At 49.5% G+C, this 17,927-nt stretch overlaps 1 protein-coding gene across 2 annotated transcripts in view; it reads right to left on the reverse strand.

Annotated features, from left to right (window-relative positions):
• LOC119453508 (cytohesin-1-like) overlaps positions 1-9,776 on the reverse strand; it is a 65,407-nt gene extending 55,631 nt beyond the window's left edge. Inside the window, exon 1 of one of the 2 annotated variants that reach the window (XM_037715551.2) lies at positions 9,507-9,776. In XM_037715551.2, the coding sequence (XP_037571479.1) occupies positions 9,507-9,600 (94 nt within the window). In that variant the 5' untranslated portion in view covers positions 9,601-9,776. Of the gene's footprint in view, positions 1-224; positions 442-9,506 lie in introns of those variants that run through there. The other variant, XM_049668203.1, reaches the window with a different exon arrangement.
• Positions 9,777-17,927: the final 8,151 nt, after the last annotated feature.

Genomic DNA, 17,927 nt, shown 5'->3' on the forward strand with positions numbered 1-17,927 from the left:
CAACGTTCTCCAAACGCGACGACTGGAGAGAGAGGCAGAGAGAGAATCCGGGTTTCGGGTCAAATTCCACACGACCAGGCAGCAGGACGCGCAGAGGAGGAAACCGACACCGAACGGCGGCGCCGCCAGCACGCCACCGACCGGTACGCGGACAGCCGATCGCGTACCTATGCGTATACCTACCGCAACCTATACATCGACACGCACCAAACACACAAACGCACCTCGCCACCGATGACGCCGACCACGACTCGGCCACAGGTCTGTCTGTCCGCCGAAGAGACGTACGCACCGTTCCACAGTGTGGCTATACCTCGCAAACCTCGCTAGCGAGCACAGCGGTGCGCGTACCAACGAGGCAAGCGACGGCGAGGCGAAGGGCGTCGTTAGCATTCGACCTTGTCGGGAGACGAGCCCGGCAGCCATTAGCGTGGAGAGAGCCGCACGCCCCGCGGCTTCCATGCATATGCGCGCGGGCCAGCTCAGCCGAGAACGGCCGCGACAACGCCTCCGGGCTTGGACGCCGCTGATGGATTCGGCATTACGACACGGGGTGAGAGCGGAGGGGGAAATACGCGGCGGATCGAGAGAGGAGAGGGTTACAACCACCGAAACACGACGGCCTCGACGGACGGTGCGGCAACTGTTTACCGCGCGGCAGTTCGTTTGCGCGGGTTTGTGTGTATGGCATCGGCTAGTAAGTGGTCAGTTTGGTCGTAGTCGAATCTGGGCGGAAAGAAAAGAAACATACCTCCTCTGGGGGGGGGGGGGGGGGGGGGGGGGATATGTATACCTGCACGCATTCACACATACCGGGAACAACATTACGACTCGCTTCCGTTTGCGTTGCAGGTAAGCAAACGAAGAACGTCAATCCGAGTGTTGTCACAACCGTTGAACACCATTGAATTGCCCTCGCTCGCAACCCACGTGAAACGCCGTGGGTTGTCGTTATTTCGCGAAATATATCTCGAAGCTCCGCTCCGATTTGCCCACCCTATAGTGACGCATGAATCACAGCAGTAGTAAGGTCCAAATGATCGAAAGTCACACGAAAGTCTTGCCTCTACTCATTTACCCCACGGACTCAAAAGGGCTGCAATCGCTTTCCGGATCAGTCACCTCCGTCGCTCGTCATCGCGAAATTTAAACCAACACCGTTTACGAAGGATTTTCTCTTATTACAGTATTTTTAATTGCACCACTCACCTTGGTAATCCCTACTGGTCTCGCGACCGCAGTACACAAGGAAAAAAAAAAAGGGTGGTATCCAGCGACAGCTTTCTCCGAGGGACAACCTACCGATCTCGAAGGCTGTGCTTTCGTGGCCTGCACGCACCGGAAGCGATTGCGTGAGCGGGAAACTTGTTACGACCACCATGTTTTTGCCACCCTCCAAATTAGATTCGCGCTTTAGTGACACCCTAACAGGCTTGGAGCACGCCATGCACGAATGGGCGGGGGCGTAGGCAGCCGACTGACTCAACGTGCAACATAGGTACGTAGGACAAAAAGAAACGTCCCACTATCCTCCCCCGCAGGATAATCGAACTGACCGGGGGATCACGCGATGAGCTGCTGCACAAACGCACGCCAGCGCACTTTCAGCGAATGAGAACCAGTGCGTGCCCTACGAGATCGCACCGGAAGGCACGCCGGTGCAACTTCGGAGGGCGCAGCAATTGCTACATATGGTGTGACGCATACTACAAAGCGGGTTAAAAAGTAGTACACTGTAAGACAAACGAGCTAGCTAACACTCGTAGACTACCCATTCAGAACACTACCTACACTACTATGGTCAAAAAAAAAAAAACGTTTATCATTGGCAGATTAAAAAAAAAACGTAAAGTTTGTGCAATTTCGCGCCCCAAGTCAGGCCGTCACAACTTCAGTTTGGTATTGTTGCGCATCCTGGCCACATTCTTGTAAGTCCACAAAAATCAAAAGCTGAATTCTTGCTTACTTTCAGATGGCCCTGTAAATACTCTCTTCGGTCGACACCTAGCGGCAACTGCCAGAATCTGCGGGATACTGACTTTCTTCCGTGGCCCCTAGCCTCACCGGGGCGCGGCTGGCCTACTCGTTATGCCGGACTGACAATCACCTAATGTACATTCAGCGCTCCTCTAACCTGCCCGCCTTCGTAGCAACAGTTCGAACTCCGCCGATGAGCATCGTAGGTGCAGACAGCGGTAAGGGGCAATGCCCAAAACATGGTGGCTACAACGTGTTTCCGGCTCCGCAATCACTTCCGGCGCACGCAGCCCGTCACGGCATAGTCTCCGAGATCCGTTTCGGTTGCTCAAGAGAGAACGTTCGCTGGGCGGTGGATTTGTGCCCCACCGGTTGGGGATCGCTTGGCGAAACGTCTTCATCATCCAGTGGAAACTAATTAAGAACATAATAAGGGTGATTATCGTAGGTGGCTTCCGCATGAACGACGACGAACGCGCTCCCTCGGATGGTAAAGCGAACATAGTTAACAATCGTCTTTCTTCGGCAAAAGACGTCCGTTGCAAACATGATACTGCAAAGGCGGCCTCTCTCTCCTACAGCCCAGTTCTGCAAACGAGCAGAAGTCACTGCTAACCGCTCGAGAAACCTAGCTACCTATCTCACCAGTTCGCAGCAAACCGATGGCCGCTGCGATAAGCTCCCTCCAGATTCTCATAAGAAAAGCCACTTCCACGTCACGTGTCACGCAAGCTATATCAACGGAGAGCTGCCTAAGAGCTCTGTTAGCGCGCTTCCGGGTGAAAAAAAAATGGCGAGTAAACAAACAAAAACGACGCATTTGCATAGATAAGCGTGGCCGCACCGCAGCGCGTACCAGGCTGCGGCAGATAAAGTAAACGCCTTTTGCTTACAGAAACCACTTGGCCGCAATGTTGTAGCAGCAGAGACCGACAACGACGACAACGAAAAAAGAAGGTTTCTAGAAAAGACAGTGCAAGTCAAACGGATAGGTATTTAAAAAAAAAAGAAAGAAAAGAACGATGTCAGATCTAGCCGTATGAGCGAGCCGGAAAGAGAATCGGGACTGACATTTGCCCTTACTTGCACACCGAGACGGCTTTCAGAGGGCAACTCGAGGAACGACGCACAGAAAAGACAAAGGACCCGTGGGAACTCGCCAGTCAGGCACTTCTCATGTTACACGAGGAAAGGTGAAGAGTGTCAAATATTTCTGTCTACAATACGTAGAAGAAGGAAGAAAAAACTGCTTCGTCGGAAAAGGGTAGCAATGGAAACGAAATATGCGCTGTTATAAAGTGCGCGGTAAAGAATATGCGAAAAGAAAGGACATTTCAATCCGCGTTTCCCGGACGGGTATTGACGGGTGCATAACCGGGATCCGTTTCAGGTATACCCTGAAGGATTTGCACATCCGGGGGGAAAATACGAGAAACAAAAAAACGGCAGCATATCCAACGAGTTGGAATCTATATACAGCGAAGCTTTGTCGTGAGTGCACAAAGAGTCGGAACACGAGTTTGTGTTTATTGAATGTCCGCACTAAGTGACAAGGAAAGCTTTATTCAGGCGTTGTACAGAGACTAATGAAATGCCGCCGCCGCTGATCGGCAAAAGCGAGCTCTCTTGTTCTTTTTTTTTTTACTTTCCCCGCACGCCCGGCGCCGCCGCTGCCGCGGATGCGCCGATGATAGTTCCATCTGGTGATGGTGCAAGGAACCAAGCAGAGCGCGCGCGGCGCGGGTCCTCCACTGCGATTGGTTGGCCTATTTGGCTAGAGAACAGCCACGCCGCAGCACACACGGTCACGAAAGCTCGGCGAGGTTCGCGAAGAAAAAAACTTCGCTTTTAAAAAGGAAGGGAAAAAAGAAACACGGGCAACGTCTGCTAAGCGAAGAGGCTCCTCACACGTAACAGTCTTGACACAGGCGGCAACGACCCTACAGAATAATGTACGAAGCCGTAAGCTCTGACGTCATATATAGCTTCAACGTCCGAACAAGTCTACAGTAACTATAAACCACTCTATATTCGCAATGTCGCATAGAATTTACATAAACAGGGATAAAAAGTGCCTCAGAAAAGCTGTCCTACGTTTCGACAGCTAAACCTTGGTACTCCATCTGTCGGCCTCCTTCTTTACTGGATTTCTATATATGCAAGTACTAAGCCTAGCAGTTGTAAAGCGAGCCCAGTTTTCCACGCTTTCATTTAACGCTGACAGGTAAGAACGATCCACGGACACTAAGAGATGGTCATGAAGTTAGCCGGGCGCGCCTATCGTAAAAGGAATCGGTCACGTATCTCTGGCGGAACCATATTCACGAATCGAAGGCCACTCGGGAAAGTGGCCATAAAGGCATTAATTTAATGTGTCAAAAATGAACAGCATCGTATAAGAGTAAATTGACAACTCACTTTCGCAGACCTGCACAAACAGGGAACAGAAATCAACGAAAACAACGCGAAATCTGTGACGTCACAAGGAGAAGTCATGCACACGTGACTGGGCGTCGAAAAGGAGCGACGCCGACGTTTATCTGCGATAAGTATTTTTGCGTTCGGACATGCGCCGAAGTTGCGCGACAACAACCGACAAGTCGAGTATGACTCAGCATTCTTTCCTGGGTCTCTCCCTATCAGCGCCTCTGTGCTTGCATGCATATAGAATATTAATTTCTCGGCGCTCGATTTCAATTTGTTGGCAACATACGGAAACCAATAAAAGGAAATCTTTGCACTTTAGCCCACGATGGACGACGCGCACACAGCAATGGCTTGAGGAAGTGAAGATACTTATGCTTTGATAGTCATCTGCCGTCTCAACAGCCTTTGTTTCGTCCTTCTTCCTGTGAGGAAGGACGAAATGAATAAACGACTGAAGACTGAAGGACTGGATAACAGCATATATACTATCGAAGCAATTTTGGCAAACCTGCAGGGCTGGTAATGGTCAATTTGGTTTATTATCAGCCATTAAATAGCATCTAGACAGACGACGTGTGCACCTGGGTCTTAGCGCATACGACACAAGTCCCAGCACGTCGCCTCCGAGATTGTTCGGCGTGCCGCGGGTCTCGGAGGTCATGCAGAAGAACCACGCGTTTTAGGCCATGCGTCACTTCTTCCGAGCGGTAATGGGGGCGTTCTTATTATTTTTTTTTTTTTCTATCTCAGTTTCGATATCAACACGTCTACCTACTTTTGCGAGCTTATCGTGACGCATTCACTCGAATTACAAGCGTGAATTTTTGCACAGAAACTGCTTTGTGTCTGCACTATCTGAAACTAGGATTTCCACTTGGTTTGGATTAGTACCGTGCAGGGTGCCTCGGCACTGAGCGCCTACACGCCGATGATCATCAAAGTGCCAGCCCTCAAGCGGCTTAGTATTCAGAACTATCAGGCGGGAAGCCAAACTGGTGCAATTAATGGCACACTTACATTAAAGCACGCGTGTATGTAATCCTAGCTTATGACAACTGGCGCGTTTCGCGTCCAAGCCGTCGGGTGTCGCCTCCATCAACGCGACGGCAAGCGCACCACCGCCAGCAGTAGTCGAAACGAAAACTAAGCGTACGCACATGCTTATTTGCGTATAACTTATTTAGTTATTTTTCCAATAACACTATAACTTATTTTCCCTAAAACGTGACGAAAGATTCGTAAAATCGAAGGACGAGCCCGAATTCGCGCACTTGAAAAATTCGGAAGGGTTGGCAGGTACGCCGCATACTTAATATGGAACGCGTTAAGCAAAAACCTTTTGAATAATTAAACCCGTTCCTCTGTGGCACACACTCCCGCAGACGACAGCGCACTGAGCTTTCAGGCGATGATGAAATTAAATGGAGATCCTGTAGCAGCGGCAGCGCTGCAGACAGGTTAAAAAAAAAAAAAAGATGAAAACAAAATGACAGTGAAGTTGAGATGTAGGCACTTTCGTACTTCTGTATCCACTTTCTTATTTTTATTTCATTTTTTGCATGTACCCCAGCCCACGAAAACAAAGGCTGTATCACTGTCCCCGAGCCACGAGACAGATGTTTCCTCACGCAGGCGCCTGGTACGGTGTAGAAAACAAAAATAAAGGGACGGTGACGTATACGTACAGTTTCGCAAGAGAGCTCTGCTCGCAGTATCGCGCGTACTCTCCCGGTCGCCAGAGGGCGGGCCCCACAGCGATGTCATCATCATTTGTCGATGGTGCGCCGATTGACGCTCATTGAGCCGTCCCATGGCGACCTTCACGTGACCATAACGAGAGGCAAGGACGCACCCGTGCATGGCGTGTGTCGCGACCGCATCTACGCGGAGATCAGCCCGAACACGTCCATCCGTACAAAGCTCGTTCTGCTGACGAACACGCTTATTTCAGCGTTAACATTGTGCCGCCGTGTCAAACGGTGAACTTTGTGCGTGAAGAATAACGTTAAATAACCGCTGCATCACGACCGAGAGCACAAACGTAGTGGCTTCTCTTCGAGTACTGAACAAAGTAGGGTTTCCCGATTAAAATTATTTTTTTCTTTTTATGGTCACTACCAAATAGATACCTCGCACATCTCAACACCTTTAACTGGTTATGCTACCAGTCATGAACACTCCCTAGCAGTAACCCCGTTAACACACCGCATAACAACTGCTTCAAATACTCTTATTTCACAAGAGCAATAGTTGACTGGAATAAACTTTCTGGTGAAGTCGTTACACTAAATTCTTTATCCCGTTTTCAGGGGCACCACCTGCATTCTTGACTCTGTCGCACATAATTTATTTGCTCCTTTTGGCTTGCATTCTGTCCTTTTTGCCACGTTGAATTCAGGCGTTGGCAAGATTGCTTGTAATGTATGTTTGTATGAGTGTACTTGTGCATACGTTCCCACCCTGCTAAGATCTTGTAAAAGATCGCAGTATCTATAAATAAAAATACATAAATAAATGTTACTGTCTCTTCCGTATTTCATTGTTTTTATTTTCGAAGCTTCTATTGACCCCAAAGAACAGCACCGATATCTCAGTTTTGGCTTCTGCGCGTGCGTGGCTTTAAGTGCTTATCGTGCACTGTTACTAGTGCAGAAGTGTCAAATCGCGTGGGAAACTGGGTGAACAACGTGAAAGAAATAGTCGCTAATCTCGCAACGACCTCGCGAGTTCAGGAACGGGACACTTTATGCGTGTTCATATGCACATGGCCGTAACGCCGATCACATGCAATGTTCTGGTCCTTCCCTTCGGTAAACCACGCTCGCGCGCAAATACATTTTCAGCCTCGTTGTTGCTATGCCGAGCATCTCAAAAACTGGAATGCATCTCATCACACTTTCTTTAAGACATCCATTTTTGGCCCGATTTGAACACAATTATATAAATATATATTATTTAGCCACTCCTTGTGCGCTGCCTTTAAGGAAATAAAATGAAGCGAATATATGTGCCAGTATGCACAGGTTTGTGCGTGAGTTTTCAGTCGCAATCCGCGACGCTAAAAGCCGCTGCGATGTCCGGCCCGTTTAGACCTAGCTAGCAGAACCACACTTAGCTAGAGTGCAACGAGATTACAAAAAACGCGTTCAGTTAGTTCACACTGCATGCATGGAGATTTGCGCGCACAAAAGGTGCGGTTCCGTCGCTTATGCTTGCACAAGCTTATCGCTGACAGCCAGATAAGATATCGTCTCCCCTCACTTCACGCGCAATATGTGGTAGGCGCCAAGCTCCTGGCTCATATATCAGCCTGTCGCCGAAGTTCCCTCGCGATTGCCACCTTATATAAATGCATACACGTATATAGCATAATCTTATCTCCGAGCCGCGCGATGACGGGCCGTTTGCGACGTCAGACGAAATGTTATCGCCCGCACTTGCGTTATCGCCCAAACCGCGACTGAGCACGTTGCTACAAAAGTACATTCGCAACGTAATTGCGCGATTAAATGATTTAGGTCTAAACAACACGCAATTAACAACCAACATAAAAGCTCAATATTTGCCCTTATCCACACGAAACGCTCGTCTCGAGCAAGGTGCACAATTGATGCACGCTATTATTACCGATACGCTTAAGCTGCTCGCGCGTCGTCGTCTTTGTTTTTTTTTTTTTTTTTTTTGCCAGCCGACAAACCTTTCTTTGGAGAACACGAGCTGTCGACGACGCAAGCCGCTTCGCAGAAACCAACAGCTGAGGCCCATCAACATAAAAAACAATAACGGATCTATGACGCGGCAATCGCTCGAGATCAGGCCACCGCCAGAACCAGCTGTTGAACGGGTCGAGGTAGCCTAGCCGGTAAAGCGACGTGTGACGACACTATTAAGATATCCCGGTTTAATTGAAGCCCGATTCCTCTTACGCTCTCCGCCTTAACTCGTACCTGGAACGAGCTGCTTTGGGTGCGAAATCGCGCTTAGAATAGAGAAGCCCCGAACGATACTGAAGCAGACAGCTTTTTTTTTTTTTTTCTTCTTCTTTTGCAGAAAACAAAAAACCAGTTTGTCTCGGCAGACAGGATGACGATCGACGCCGCCAATATTTAAAAAATAGCGGAAGAATCTGCACAACCCATTACATCCGGGATGGGGTTATCAACGTTACAACAATGTCACGCAAGAGATGCGTATGTGAAGCAACCGCGAAAGCAGAACCCTAAAGGTCCCGAGCACAGTGAGAAATCGGGCAGGTTACAGTGACGTACGCAGCATTTGCATTGCCACCGCGTTCAATTGAACAGCTGATTACCATTAAAATGCAGATTCTTTCCTCTATACAGGGTAAACACGGGTGATAGGTTGACGACGAAAAAGTTGCGCGCAGAGCTTTTCTTTGCGCATGTGAGAGGCAAACAAGAAAATTGACCTGACCACTGGAAACTCCGAAAGTAAGTTCAGCTGTGCTATCGGAGACGTCAGTTTTAAACACGGTTCCGAATTGCGACTCTGGGTCGCCTGTCTGCTAAAAGCAGCTGCGTTTTTTTCTTTGGCGACAGCGTTAAACGACAGTCTTCCCATATTGCATAATTGCTCCGGAGAAACTAAAAAAAAAAAACGGACGGCACATAAACTAGGTAACCAGCCGGTTAAGTAACTTCCATCATCCCCTTACTGCCCGCTATTACGAACCGGACAGACTCCGGAGACACCGTCCGGTTTCTCGACAGCATCAAGTTATAACCATCGCAATGCAGAACAATCGACCACCCAACCCAGATGGCTGGGCAGCAGAGAACGCGACAACATCCGTTCGGGAAACCGCGCAGATCAAGTCATCCGCGTCGAACTGCATACGCGAGATAAACAGGGGCTTTTTTCAAAGTTGCTCGCAGAGGAAACTCGAGGGGAGGCAAGCCGTTGGATGCTCGCGATCGGGCGATTGTTGTTGTCGGCTATCGATTTTAGCACCCTTGTCTTGGGTCACTGCCCGGTGCAGCGACTTTCGACGACGCATCGGCGCCGTCGTGCGACAGCAGTCATCGTCGAAAGGCACGCAAATAAACCTACCAGCCAGCGAAAAAAACAATCCGTAGGCTTACCGGACGTGGGGAAGGACTCCGTACTCCTCGGCACCGACGCGGTCATGTTCATTTCAGAGTCCACGTTCCCAACGGGCGAAGCAGGGTAACGCATCAACAGGCGAGAACTTGGCGGAGATGAGAACAAAAGGAACGGTTATGCGTAGTTAAAACGGTTAACTGATAAATTAGGGAGCAGTTAAAAAAGCCCAAAACGTAAACGAGATCCTGGCCTTGCAAAACCAGCTTGCAAGACCACCCCCTGCAGCAGTGAGAAGAGGGGGGTGGGTACGATAGTAGGCTCTGCAAGCAGCCGCTTTTTTTTTCTCGGCGGCGCAGTGGTGGCGCCACTTGCTTTCCGTCAGTTTCGGTTTTGCTTCTATCGCAATTTTTTTTTTTTCACGAACCAATACTCATGTTGCCCCGTTATCTTTTATTAATCAGCGGACAACGAATGCTTCGTTATAAATATTAACTTTGCTAACGTAGGCTTTGACACGCGCACGTGAATGCGCACGACGCAGTGACCTTCGCAAGCTTACGGCGCGGCACTTTTCAAACGCTTCAAACGAAAATGATTTCCTACGCTGGTGCACACAAGTTGTGTGCCCATTATCACAAAGGTTGCTCGGCCGGAATGTCTATTTGCTTGATAAAAGTCGTGTTATTGGCACGAATTCTCACATTTACAGCTTCTGTCCAGCCTAACAAAGCTTAGAACGCGAGGTTTCTTTGCCATTAAACTGGTGCGATCATCGAAAAAAAAAAAAAAATGGGTGGGTACGTTCAGGCGGGGGCAGAAATGAGTGTTCACAGCAAATTCAAATCACCCTGAAACGGGTCTCCTCGGAGCGACCATATACTGGACGTAGAAAACGATCGTCAAGTGAATTTGCTACTAAGCTTCAACAAGCTAGCGATGTCAATGGACGATGACTCGGTCCTCCGCCGATAGCCAACACGAGTCCCCCCTATGCGTCCACAGATCGCAAAGCAGTTAGGAGCTGTAGTAGGCTGTAGTGCTGCCCAGTCAACGTATCATAAGGCGTTGTTATCTGCGCTAAAAGTTCCTTGACATCGGGCCAACTGCTTGTTATCCTGGCAGACGGGGAAGTATCGCCATCTATTAATAGGAATACACAACGCGTTATTATTTCGCGCGATTTTTGAGCGCGAGCGTTGTTCAATTGACTCGTGCATGAAACCTATAGCGCGAGAATAAAAAGCGGGGAAATACAGAGGGAGTGTTGAGTTAATAATTGCACGTTGTAAAGTTTGTTCTCTGCACCAGTAGCTGTTTTCAAGGATATATAACAACACAGCGGTTTCCGCAGTGTGCAACGGTACAGACAACTACTGTTTACTTCGTAGCTTGGTTCGTTGTTGTATAAGGCGCGGTTTTATATGCGTAAGCATTTTTATAGCTGCCCAACAAGGAAACCCCTCGGTCCGTCCGTCACGTAAAGCGAAAAGCGTGGTAGCAGCAGCGCGCGAATTGACCTTCGGGCTGCCTCTCACTTCAACGCGAACTAAGCGGCGAGAACACAGCACACACGAAGCTATCAGCACGTGGGCTGATAGCATCGCTTTTTTTTTTTTTTTCTTTCTTTTGTGCTCGCGAGGGTTTCGACAGGAATGTAGGGCGCAGGCTCCTTAATTTTCCCAAGCGTATCACTACTGAAGGAAGCCGAGCGCCAGGCCGGGGTACGCTAGTACCCATTTGAACAAGTGGGTGCCCGGCGGCGGTGGGAATCGAACGCACAACCTCCCGCAGCCGAGGCGGGCGATCTACAACTATATAGGCGCTTCCTCCCCGCTTTCCTCCCATGCGCGCGCGAGATTGAGCCACCATCGCCGGCTCACCCTCGCACGCATTCACTCGCACATACAGCATACGGCGCGCGGAGACGCTGTTATCGCACGTGAACTTTACACAGAACATTACGGCGACGCCGACGGCTGAAATGCGCCTTGAGTGTCCATATAATTCTATCACAATAAAAGAAAAGTGTTCAATGTCCGATGGTAGGATCGAACCGCAGTCTCCATGTACCATGCACGTACACCCGATGCTCTGTCCATTATAGGCCAATAGCGCATGCATATACTGTCTCGGGCCAACGCCAGCTAGCGCTTTGAGATGACTGATGCGTGTGTATCGCCGCATAGCAAAATTTTATTAAAAAGACAGAGCGCGACAGTTCTCGCAATATTGTAGCGCCTTCAGAATTGGACCAGGATCGTAACGAGAGAGGTTAATTGTGACGTTTCTTCGCTGGGTGACAATGTAAAATAATCAGTAGTCGTGCCGTCGCCTTGCTGCTGTCGACACACACAAACAATTGCCCTCACTGGACTGGAAAAACTTTATTTAGGTCCTGCAGGACGCGCTTAGCGCGTAGCGGGTGTCTCCCACGTATAGGGACCGACAGGGAAATGGCGACCGCTTCGTGGGCCTGCTGGACGGCCCATTGCTGGTCGGCGAGAAGCGAGCTTCTTAGGGACTTCTCCCACTTCTCCGAGGTAGAGTCGGGATGAGCGTTTCTACACTCCCAGAACATGTGTGCGAGTGTCGCCGTGTATCCGCACGAGGGGCACGTGTCGCTCAGTCGCTGGGGTACGCGAGCAGGATAGAGAAGGTGGAGTTTGGCGGGGTTTGGGTACGTGTCTCATTACATTACACCTCGTTACATTACATTACATTATGTGCCTCACCTCATTACACAAACATGCTTTCTGATAATGCTTTCCAGAACACCAAACTATGTTGGACAGACGAGAAGGCAAGTTGTTTGTTCATCCATTTTCATTTCCATTAATTTGTCATATCTTTCATTCACTTAGTAAGTACAAGAAATTTCCCCTTTGTTGTCCTTGGTGTCGTTGCTTGTTGGCTTCTTATGATACGATATGATATATATATCTATATATATATATATATATATATATATATATATGCACTTTTTAACAAAAGTGATAACAGGACAGCTGGAGCGCATATAGTGCTGTCGGAAAAAAGTAAATACTTGTCGGCTAGCCCGCAAACCGGGATACATCGGAACCACTTCCACAGCCCGAATGACTCCTTTTCAGATTTGAGCAATAAGTTCAGTGTGGGGGGCAGCAATAAAAAAAAAAAAAAATATAAGACCAACTGCGTCAGGTTCAGCCGCTGCAGGCATGCCCAAACACACGGTAAGTATGGAATGTCGCCGAATGCTTACATTTTTGGGGCTGCTTGTGCTTCATGAAGCAAAATATTCAGTTCTATATGTAACACCGCACAAAAACGGCACCGCCAGCACCAGTGTGGTTTCGCCAGCTTCAGGGATTCCGGAAAGTCCTCGGGAGTAGGGGGGGGGTGTGAAGTATTGCGGTCTGTGTATGTTGTGTTCATCATTTTTTCTCAATATTTGTCAATTCTCATTTATTTACACTACTTTTTATTATTTCAATAATTGGTATAATTTTAATTACATTCATTATTGATGTTTTAATTCATTTTGGCCGTATTAAATTTTACATATTTGCATCCTCGCCTATTCTGCATTTGTATCCACTTTAAAAATGGTTGGAAATTTCAGAAGTACTAAAAACCTGTGCAGACCGCGCAAATGACAAAACGGGTTCGAAAGCTGCGAAAAATCATTTTTAATATTTCTGCATTCGCTCCCGCAGTGAAGCAGTAAATAGACAGTTTTAGCAGAGTGCAGCTTACGCTCCGCTCCGCTCAGATTTCACGCTCTGCGATACTGCAAGGAACTGCATAGATTTCGCATTTGATAAGCGCGTCATGCCGAGACGCGAGCGACGCGCTATCAACTCGGCTGCAAAACGACGAAGAGGCCAAGTAGACACGCTGCCACGGCGCCGAGACGCGAGCGACGCGCTATCAACTCGGCTGCAAAACGACGAAGAGGCCAAGTAGACACGCTGCCACGCTCCGCTCAGTCGGCTTTGTAGCGGAGCGAGGGATGCGGTTTTCGTTCCGCTGACGGTATGAGCGTTCTGCGCAAGCGCACTAGCGTTTCCGCTAAGCGGTTGTGTGGCATTTGCTAGCATGCATATGCCGGTCTGAGCGGCGCGAACAGCAAGCACTCAGCTAAAACACTCTAATGAGAACTGACACAAGTATGCAAATGCGATACAAGTAGGCACTAGGTACAATGCTATTATCGCAGATTGATGAGCTTCGTGGCTGGCATGACAAGAGGGCGTTGGGCAGGAGAACGTTGTCAAAGGAGACCGAAGATCGCTATACTGCCGTTCTAGACAGGAACTCTTTCATAACGGCATCCAAGTACAGTTCCGCAGCTCTCTTCTTGTGCACGTGGAGGAGGAGAAGTTGTCTCTGCCTGATCTGCGTCATTCGATTGCGCAAAAATGTTTTTATTCGCCTCAGAGCACTGAATGATCGCTCTCCTGAAGCAGCTGACGCAGGCACAGTAAACACGAGTTGCAGGTACCGGACAACTTGGTCCATCATCTTACGCATATTTGCAGACTTCCCCTGCAGAATTTGTAAAATGCGTTCACTTGCGGCCAGACCTTCGTCACACACGAGCGTTGGGAGGAGCACGAGATGCGCTGAAAGCCTGCTGATGTCAAAATCTGCAGCGTGTGCTCCTAAAAGCTCATTTAGTTCGTTTGCCGCGAAGTTTCGACCTTCAGCAGCGTCAGTAAAAGTGCGCTCGAGGTTAATCAGCTGCTTCATGCCAGGCTGTCCCAACCTACGAAACACAAAACGTCTTGAAAACTTCTCGGAACGGCTACAAACGGCTATAGACGTCTTGGTCTACGAGAAGACGTTAAACAGATGTTGGAAACATTATGTAGCAACAAGTACGGTTAATCAAATATGCTATTGTGTTTCAGCTGTGGCAGCCCACCTCTGGCGTCACCGGAGTATACTTTTGTGAACGCCTTGAGAGCGTATAACTCAAGAACTTTTTTAGATGTTTTTGTCGGAAAATGTGCGACATGTTTGGGCGTGCGCGTGAAAGTGAAAAAGATTTAAAATACGCGTGCCCGACGCGCAGCGTTACATTCCGTGCGACTTTAACAAGCCATATGCAATCCGTTAACGTCGCATCATATAGTCTTTCGCTGCTTTCCCCCTTTGGGTGAACAAGCAGAAAGAGCCTGCGGGGTTATTTGATTCCTTTCCGATTTTTTCACTCGATGAGTCTGTCACGATATAGTCAAAGTTTAGGAAAAAGAAAAAGGAAACTGCCGGGCGCACACGTGCGCGCCCGTTCAGCGTCCTTATCACAGCCCGGCCTTCCTTTCCCTTTGCGTGAACAAGCGGTGAAGAACCTGGATTTGTGATACCAGCTATCTCCACCAGCAGATCTGGCCGCGCGCAGTCGCAAACATGCGCTCCGTTTGAGCGAACTGCTATCTGCTCTTGGACCACTTGTCTTGGACCGCACCAAAAGGGGGGCGCGCTGAAGTTTCCGCGAGCGATTCAAAGGGCCGTGCTCATGCTCGCAAGCGTTCGCTCGCCAGTGCTCATGGTCCAAGCCTTGACCAGCGCCTGCAGATACGGTACAGTTCCCCGTACACCCCCCCCAAAGTTTTTGCGGCCGGCTGCGGCAATCCGTGACAGACTATCTCTCCCAGGCTTTTGAACTATCCGCGAGCTCACGCGTGCGCGGTATGACACAGCGCGCACGTCACGGAAGCGGGCCGCTCTCATTGGTCTCCTTCATCCGCGGCACGCGTCGGTCCAAGATTTACAACAAAAACCCGTTTCGCCTGCTTTGGCGGCGCGCGTAGGCGTGATAATATACTGCTAATAGCTTTTATTTACAAGTTGTAATAACATTTCATCATTTCGTATTGTCGGCGCCTCCAGGACACCAAAGGGGCAACGGGAACACCACAGCTAAAACCAGGGCTGGCCCTTGTGTTGGGGCTCGCCAAAGCCTGCGCGTCCTACGTGAGAGCTACGCTCCAAATCTATCGTCGCGACGAGAAAAGCACCCCGCGACTTCTGCAACATACCGTACACGTGCGAGGAGAATTATGGAGCGCCAACGAGGAATCTGCCTAACTATTGTCTGCCATGTAAGTGGAAGAAGAAATGGCTTTTATACTTCTACCTACTTGTTTTCTAGAAATGGACAATAAATAAAGGGAAGACGCGGACACCTCGGAAACGGCGGTGGTGGGTTCGCCTGGCTTTGCAAAAGCGCGAGAAGTTGGGTCACGCCAAGGCTTCGTTGCCGCACCTCCGGTCGCGCGACGTTGAATACTATCGCGAGTATTGCTGACAGTACGTTTTAGTGCCACTCTTGTCGTAGAGCAAGGGCTGGTTCTTGATCGCGTCGATCAGCATTACAGCCTACACTTTTGGTGCCATGGTTTTGGTGCCCGGTGCCATTTTACGACCGGTTGTTTACATGCTAGTGTAGCTTCCAGTGAAGCAGAACGACTTTCCGCCGCGTTTCCGCTTCGCCATGGCGAAAAAATCGGCCCGAGACCGATTTGGCTCGCAGCCTGTTTTTCTGCCTGTTTTGCCGCCTAGGCGGGGGGATTTTAGCAAGATTTTGCCGCTTCCTACAGCTTTGAGACCAAGTGTGAACGTAGCCTAAAATCCTGCGCGAGCGCGGCCTAACCGGCACCTGAAGGGAAGCGGCGGAAATGTATACCGGAGATTTCGACCACCTGGGGCCTTTAACGTGCAACCTAAATCTAAGTAAACGGGCGTCGAGCGTTTTCGCCATCATCTAAAATGCGGCTGCCACATTTGTTGCTTCATTTGTTGCGCATTGTTGCTTCAGAATGCGGCCGCCACATTCTCGCCCAAAACTTCACAGAGTGTGAAAGCCTTGACAAACACCATGACAGTTTTTTCCATATGCAGATATGATTCGCTGTAAATTATCAACCCAAACGGAAGCGCTAAGGAATTAAATTGTCATAGTAGCACCGGTTTCATGAATTAGGTCAGCTCGAAGCGACGAAAACAAAGGGTGGGTAAGTGGGGGGGGGGGGGGGGGGGGGGTGTTGCGGGAAAAATTTCGGGGGGGGGGTTTGAACCCCCCCAACCCCCCTCCCCCTGGCTACGCCACTGACAGGAACTCTTTCATAACGGCATCCAAGTACAGTTCCGCAGCTCTCTTCTTGTGCACGTGGAGGAGGAGAAGAGTTGTCTCTGCCTCATCTGCGTCATTCGATTGCGCAAAAATGTTTTTATTCGCCTCAGAGCACTGAAAGATCGCTCTCCTGAAGCAGCTGACGCAGGCACAGTAAACACGAGTGGCAGGTACCGGACAACTTGGTCCAACATCTTACGCATATCTGCAGACTTCCCCTGCAGAATTTGTAACATGCGTTCACTTGCGGCCAGACCTTCGTCACACACGAGCGTTGGGAGGAGCACGAGTTGCGCTGAAAGCCTGCTGACGTAAAAATCTGCAGCGTGTGCTCCTAAAAGCTCATTTAGGTCGTTTGCCGCGAAGTTTCGACCTTCAGCAGCGTGAGTCAAAGTGCGCTCGAGGCTAATCAGCTGCTTTTCATGCCAGGCTGTCCAAATCGCCGTCGGATCTCGCTGGTAATACGATCGATAGCGGCAAAAAACTCTTCTCTCTGTGACGACTTGCCGTCAAGCGCTGCAGGCTCCTCGGACGTACTTGTATGTGAATTGAAGCCTACTGGGCGGCTGCGAAACTCTGGGCACACGAGGTTCCTTTAGACCGAACTCTCTGTTGCTCTTGAGTTCGTCCGCTGCCATAGGACGTCAAATGAGGCGTCAGACCGTAGCCTTGACAAGCGGTCACAAAGCCTCTGCTGCTTCTTTTGCTCCTGCAGCGCGGTAAACTGGGCGTTGAAGCAGCCTCGCTCATTCCTCGCATGGGCCAAACAGCGCTATAGAAAGGTTGATACCCAATATTTTCCAACTTCTTTAATACGTACGTTCTCATATCCTTTTATGGCTGTCTTGCTGTTGCCACTGAGAGAGCTTTGAACTTGTACCAATTCCTGCAAAGTCGCCTGCACCCTTTCATAGTTCTCAACGAACCAGTCCATTGGTTTTACTCTTACTGTCCACCTCGTTGGACACACGTACGTGGTAGCAGTAAAGTCCCTATATAAGAAAAGTACCGCCATCTACTATTTCCTCCGCCGCGGACTCTCCTAAAGCGTTTGCTTTTTCTTTACTTTTTGCTTGCGAAAGCCAAATCGACGGTGGCGCACCTAGAAAGTCCACGTTGAGCTTTCAGGCCGGGCGTGCGCCGCCGCCGGCGACTGCGGCTGCGCAGAGGACTTTCAACATGGCTCTGAGGCGGAAAAAAAGAAAATATAAAGAAGTGAAAAGCGCGCGCTATCATCGTCCAATAGGAGATACAGGATAACACAGGAGAGAGCGAAGCGGCATTTCTCAAAGGATGGCGGTACTTTTCTTATATAGGGACTTTAGGTAGCAGTAGTGTGTTC

This window comes from Dermacentor silvarum, chromosome 5, assembly GCF_013339745.2.
Source record: "Dermacentor silvarum isolate Dsil-2018 chromosome 5, BIME_Dsil_1.4, whole genome shotgun sequence".
Lineage (NCBI taxonomy): Eukaryota > Metazoa > Arthropoda > Arachnida > Ixodida > Ixodidae > Dermacentor > Dermacentor silvarum.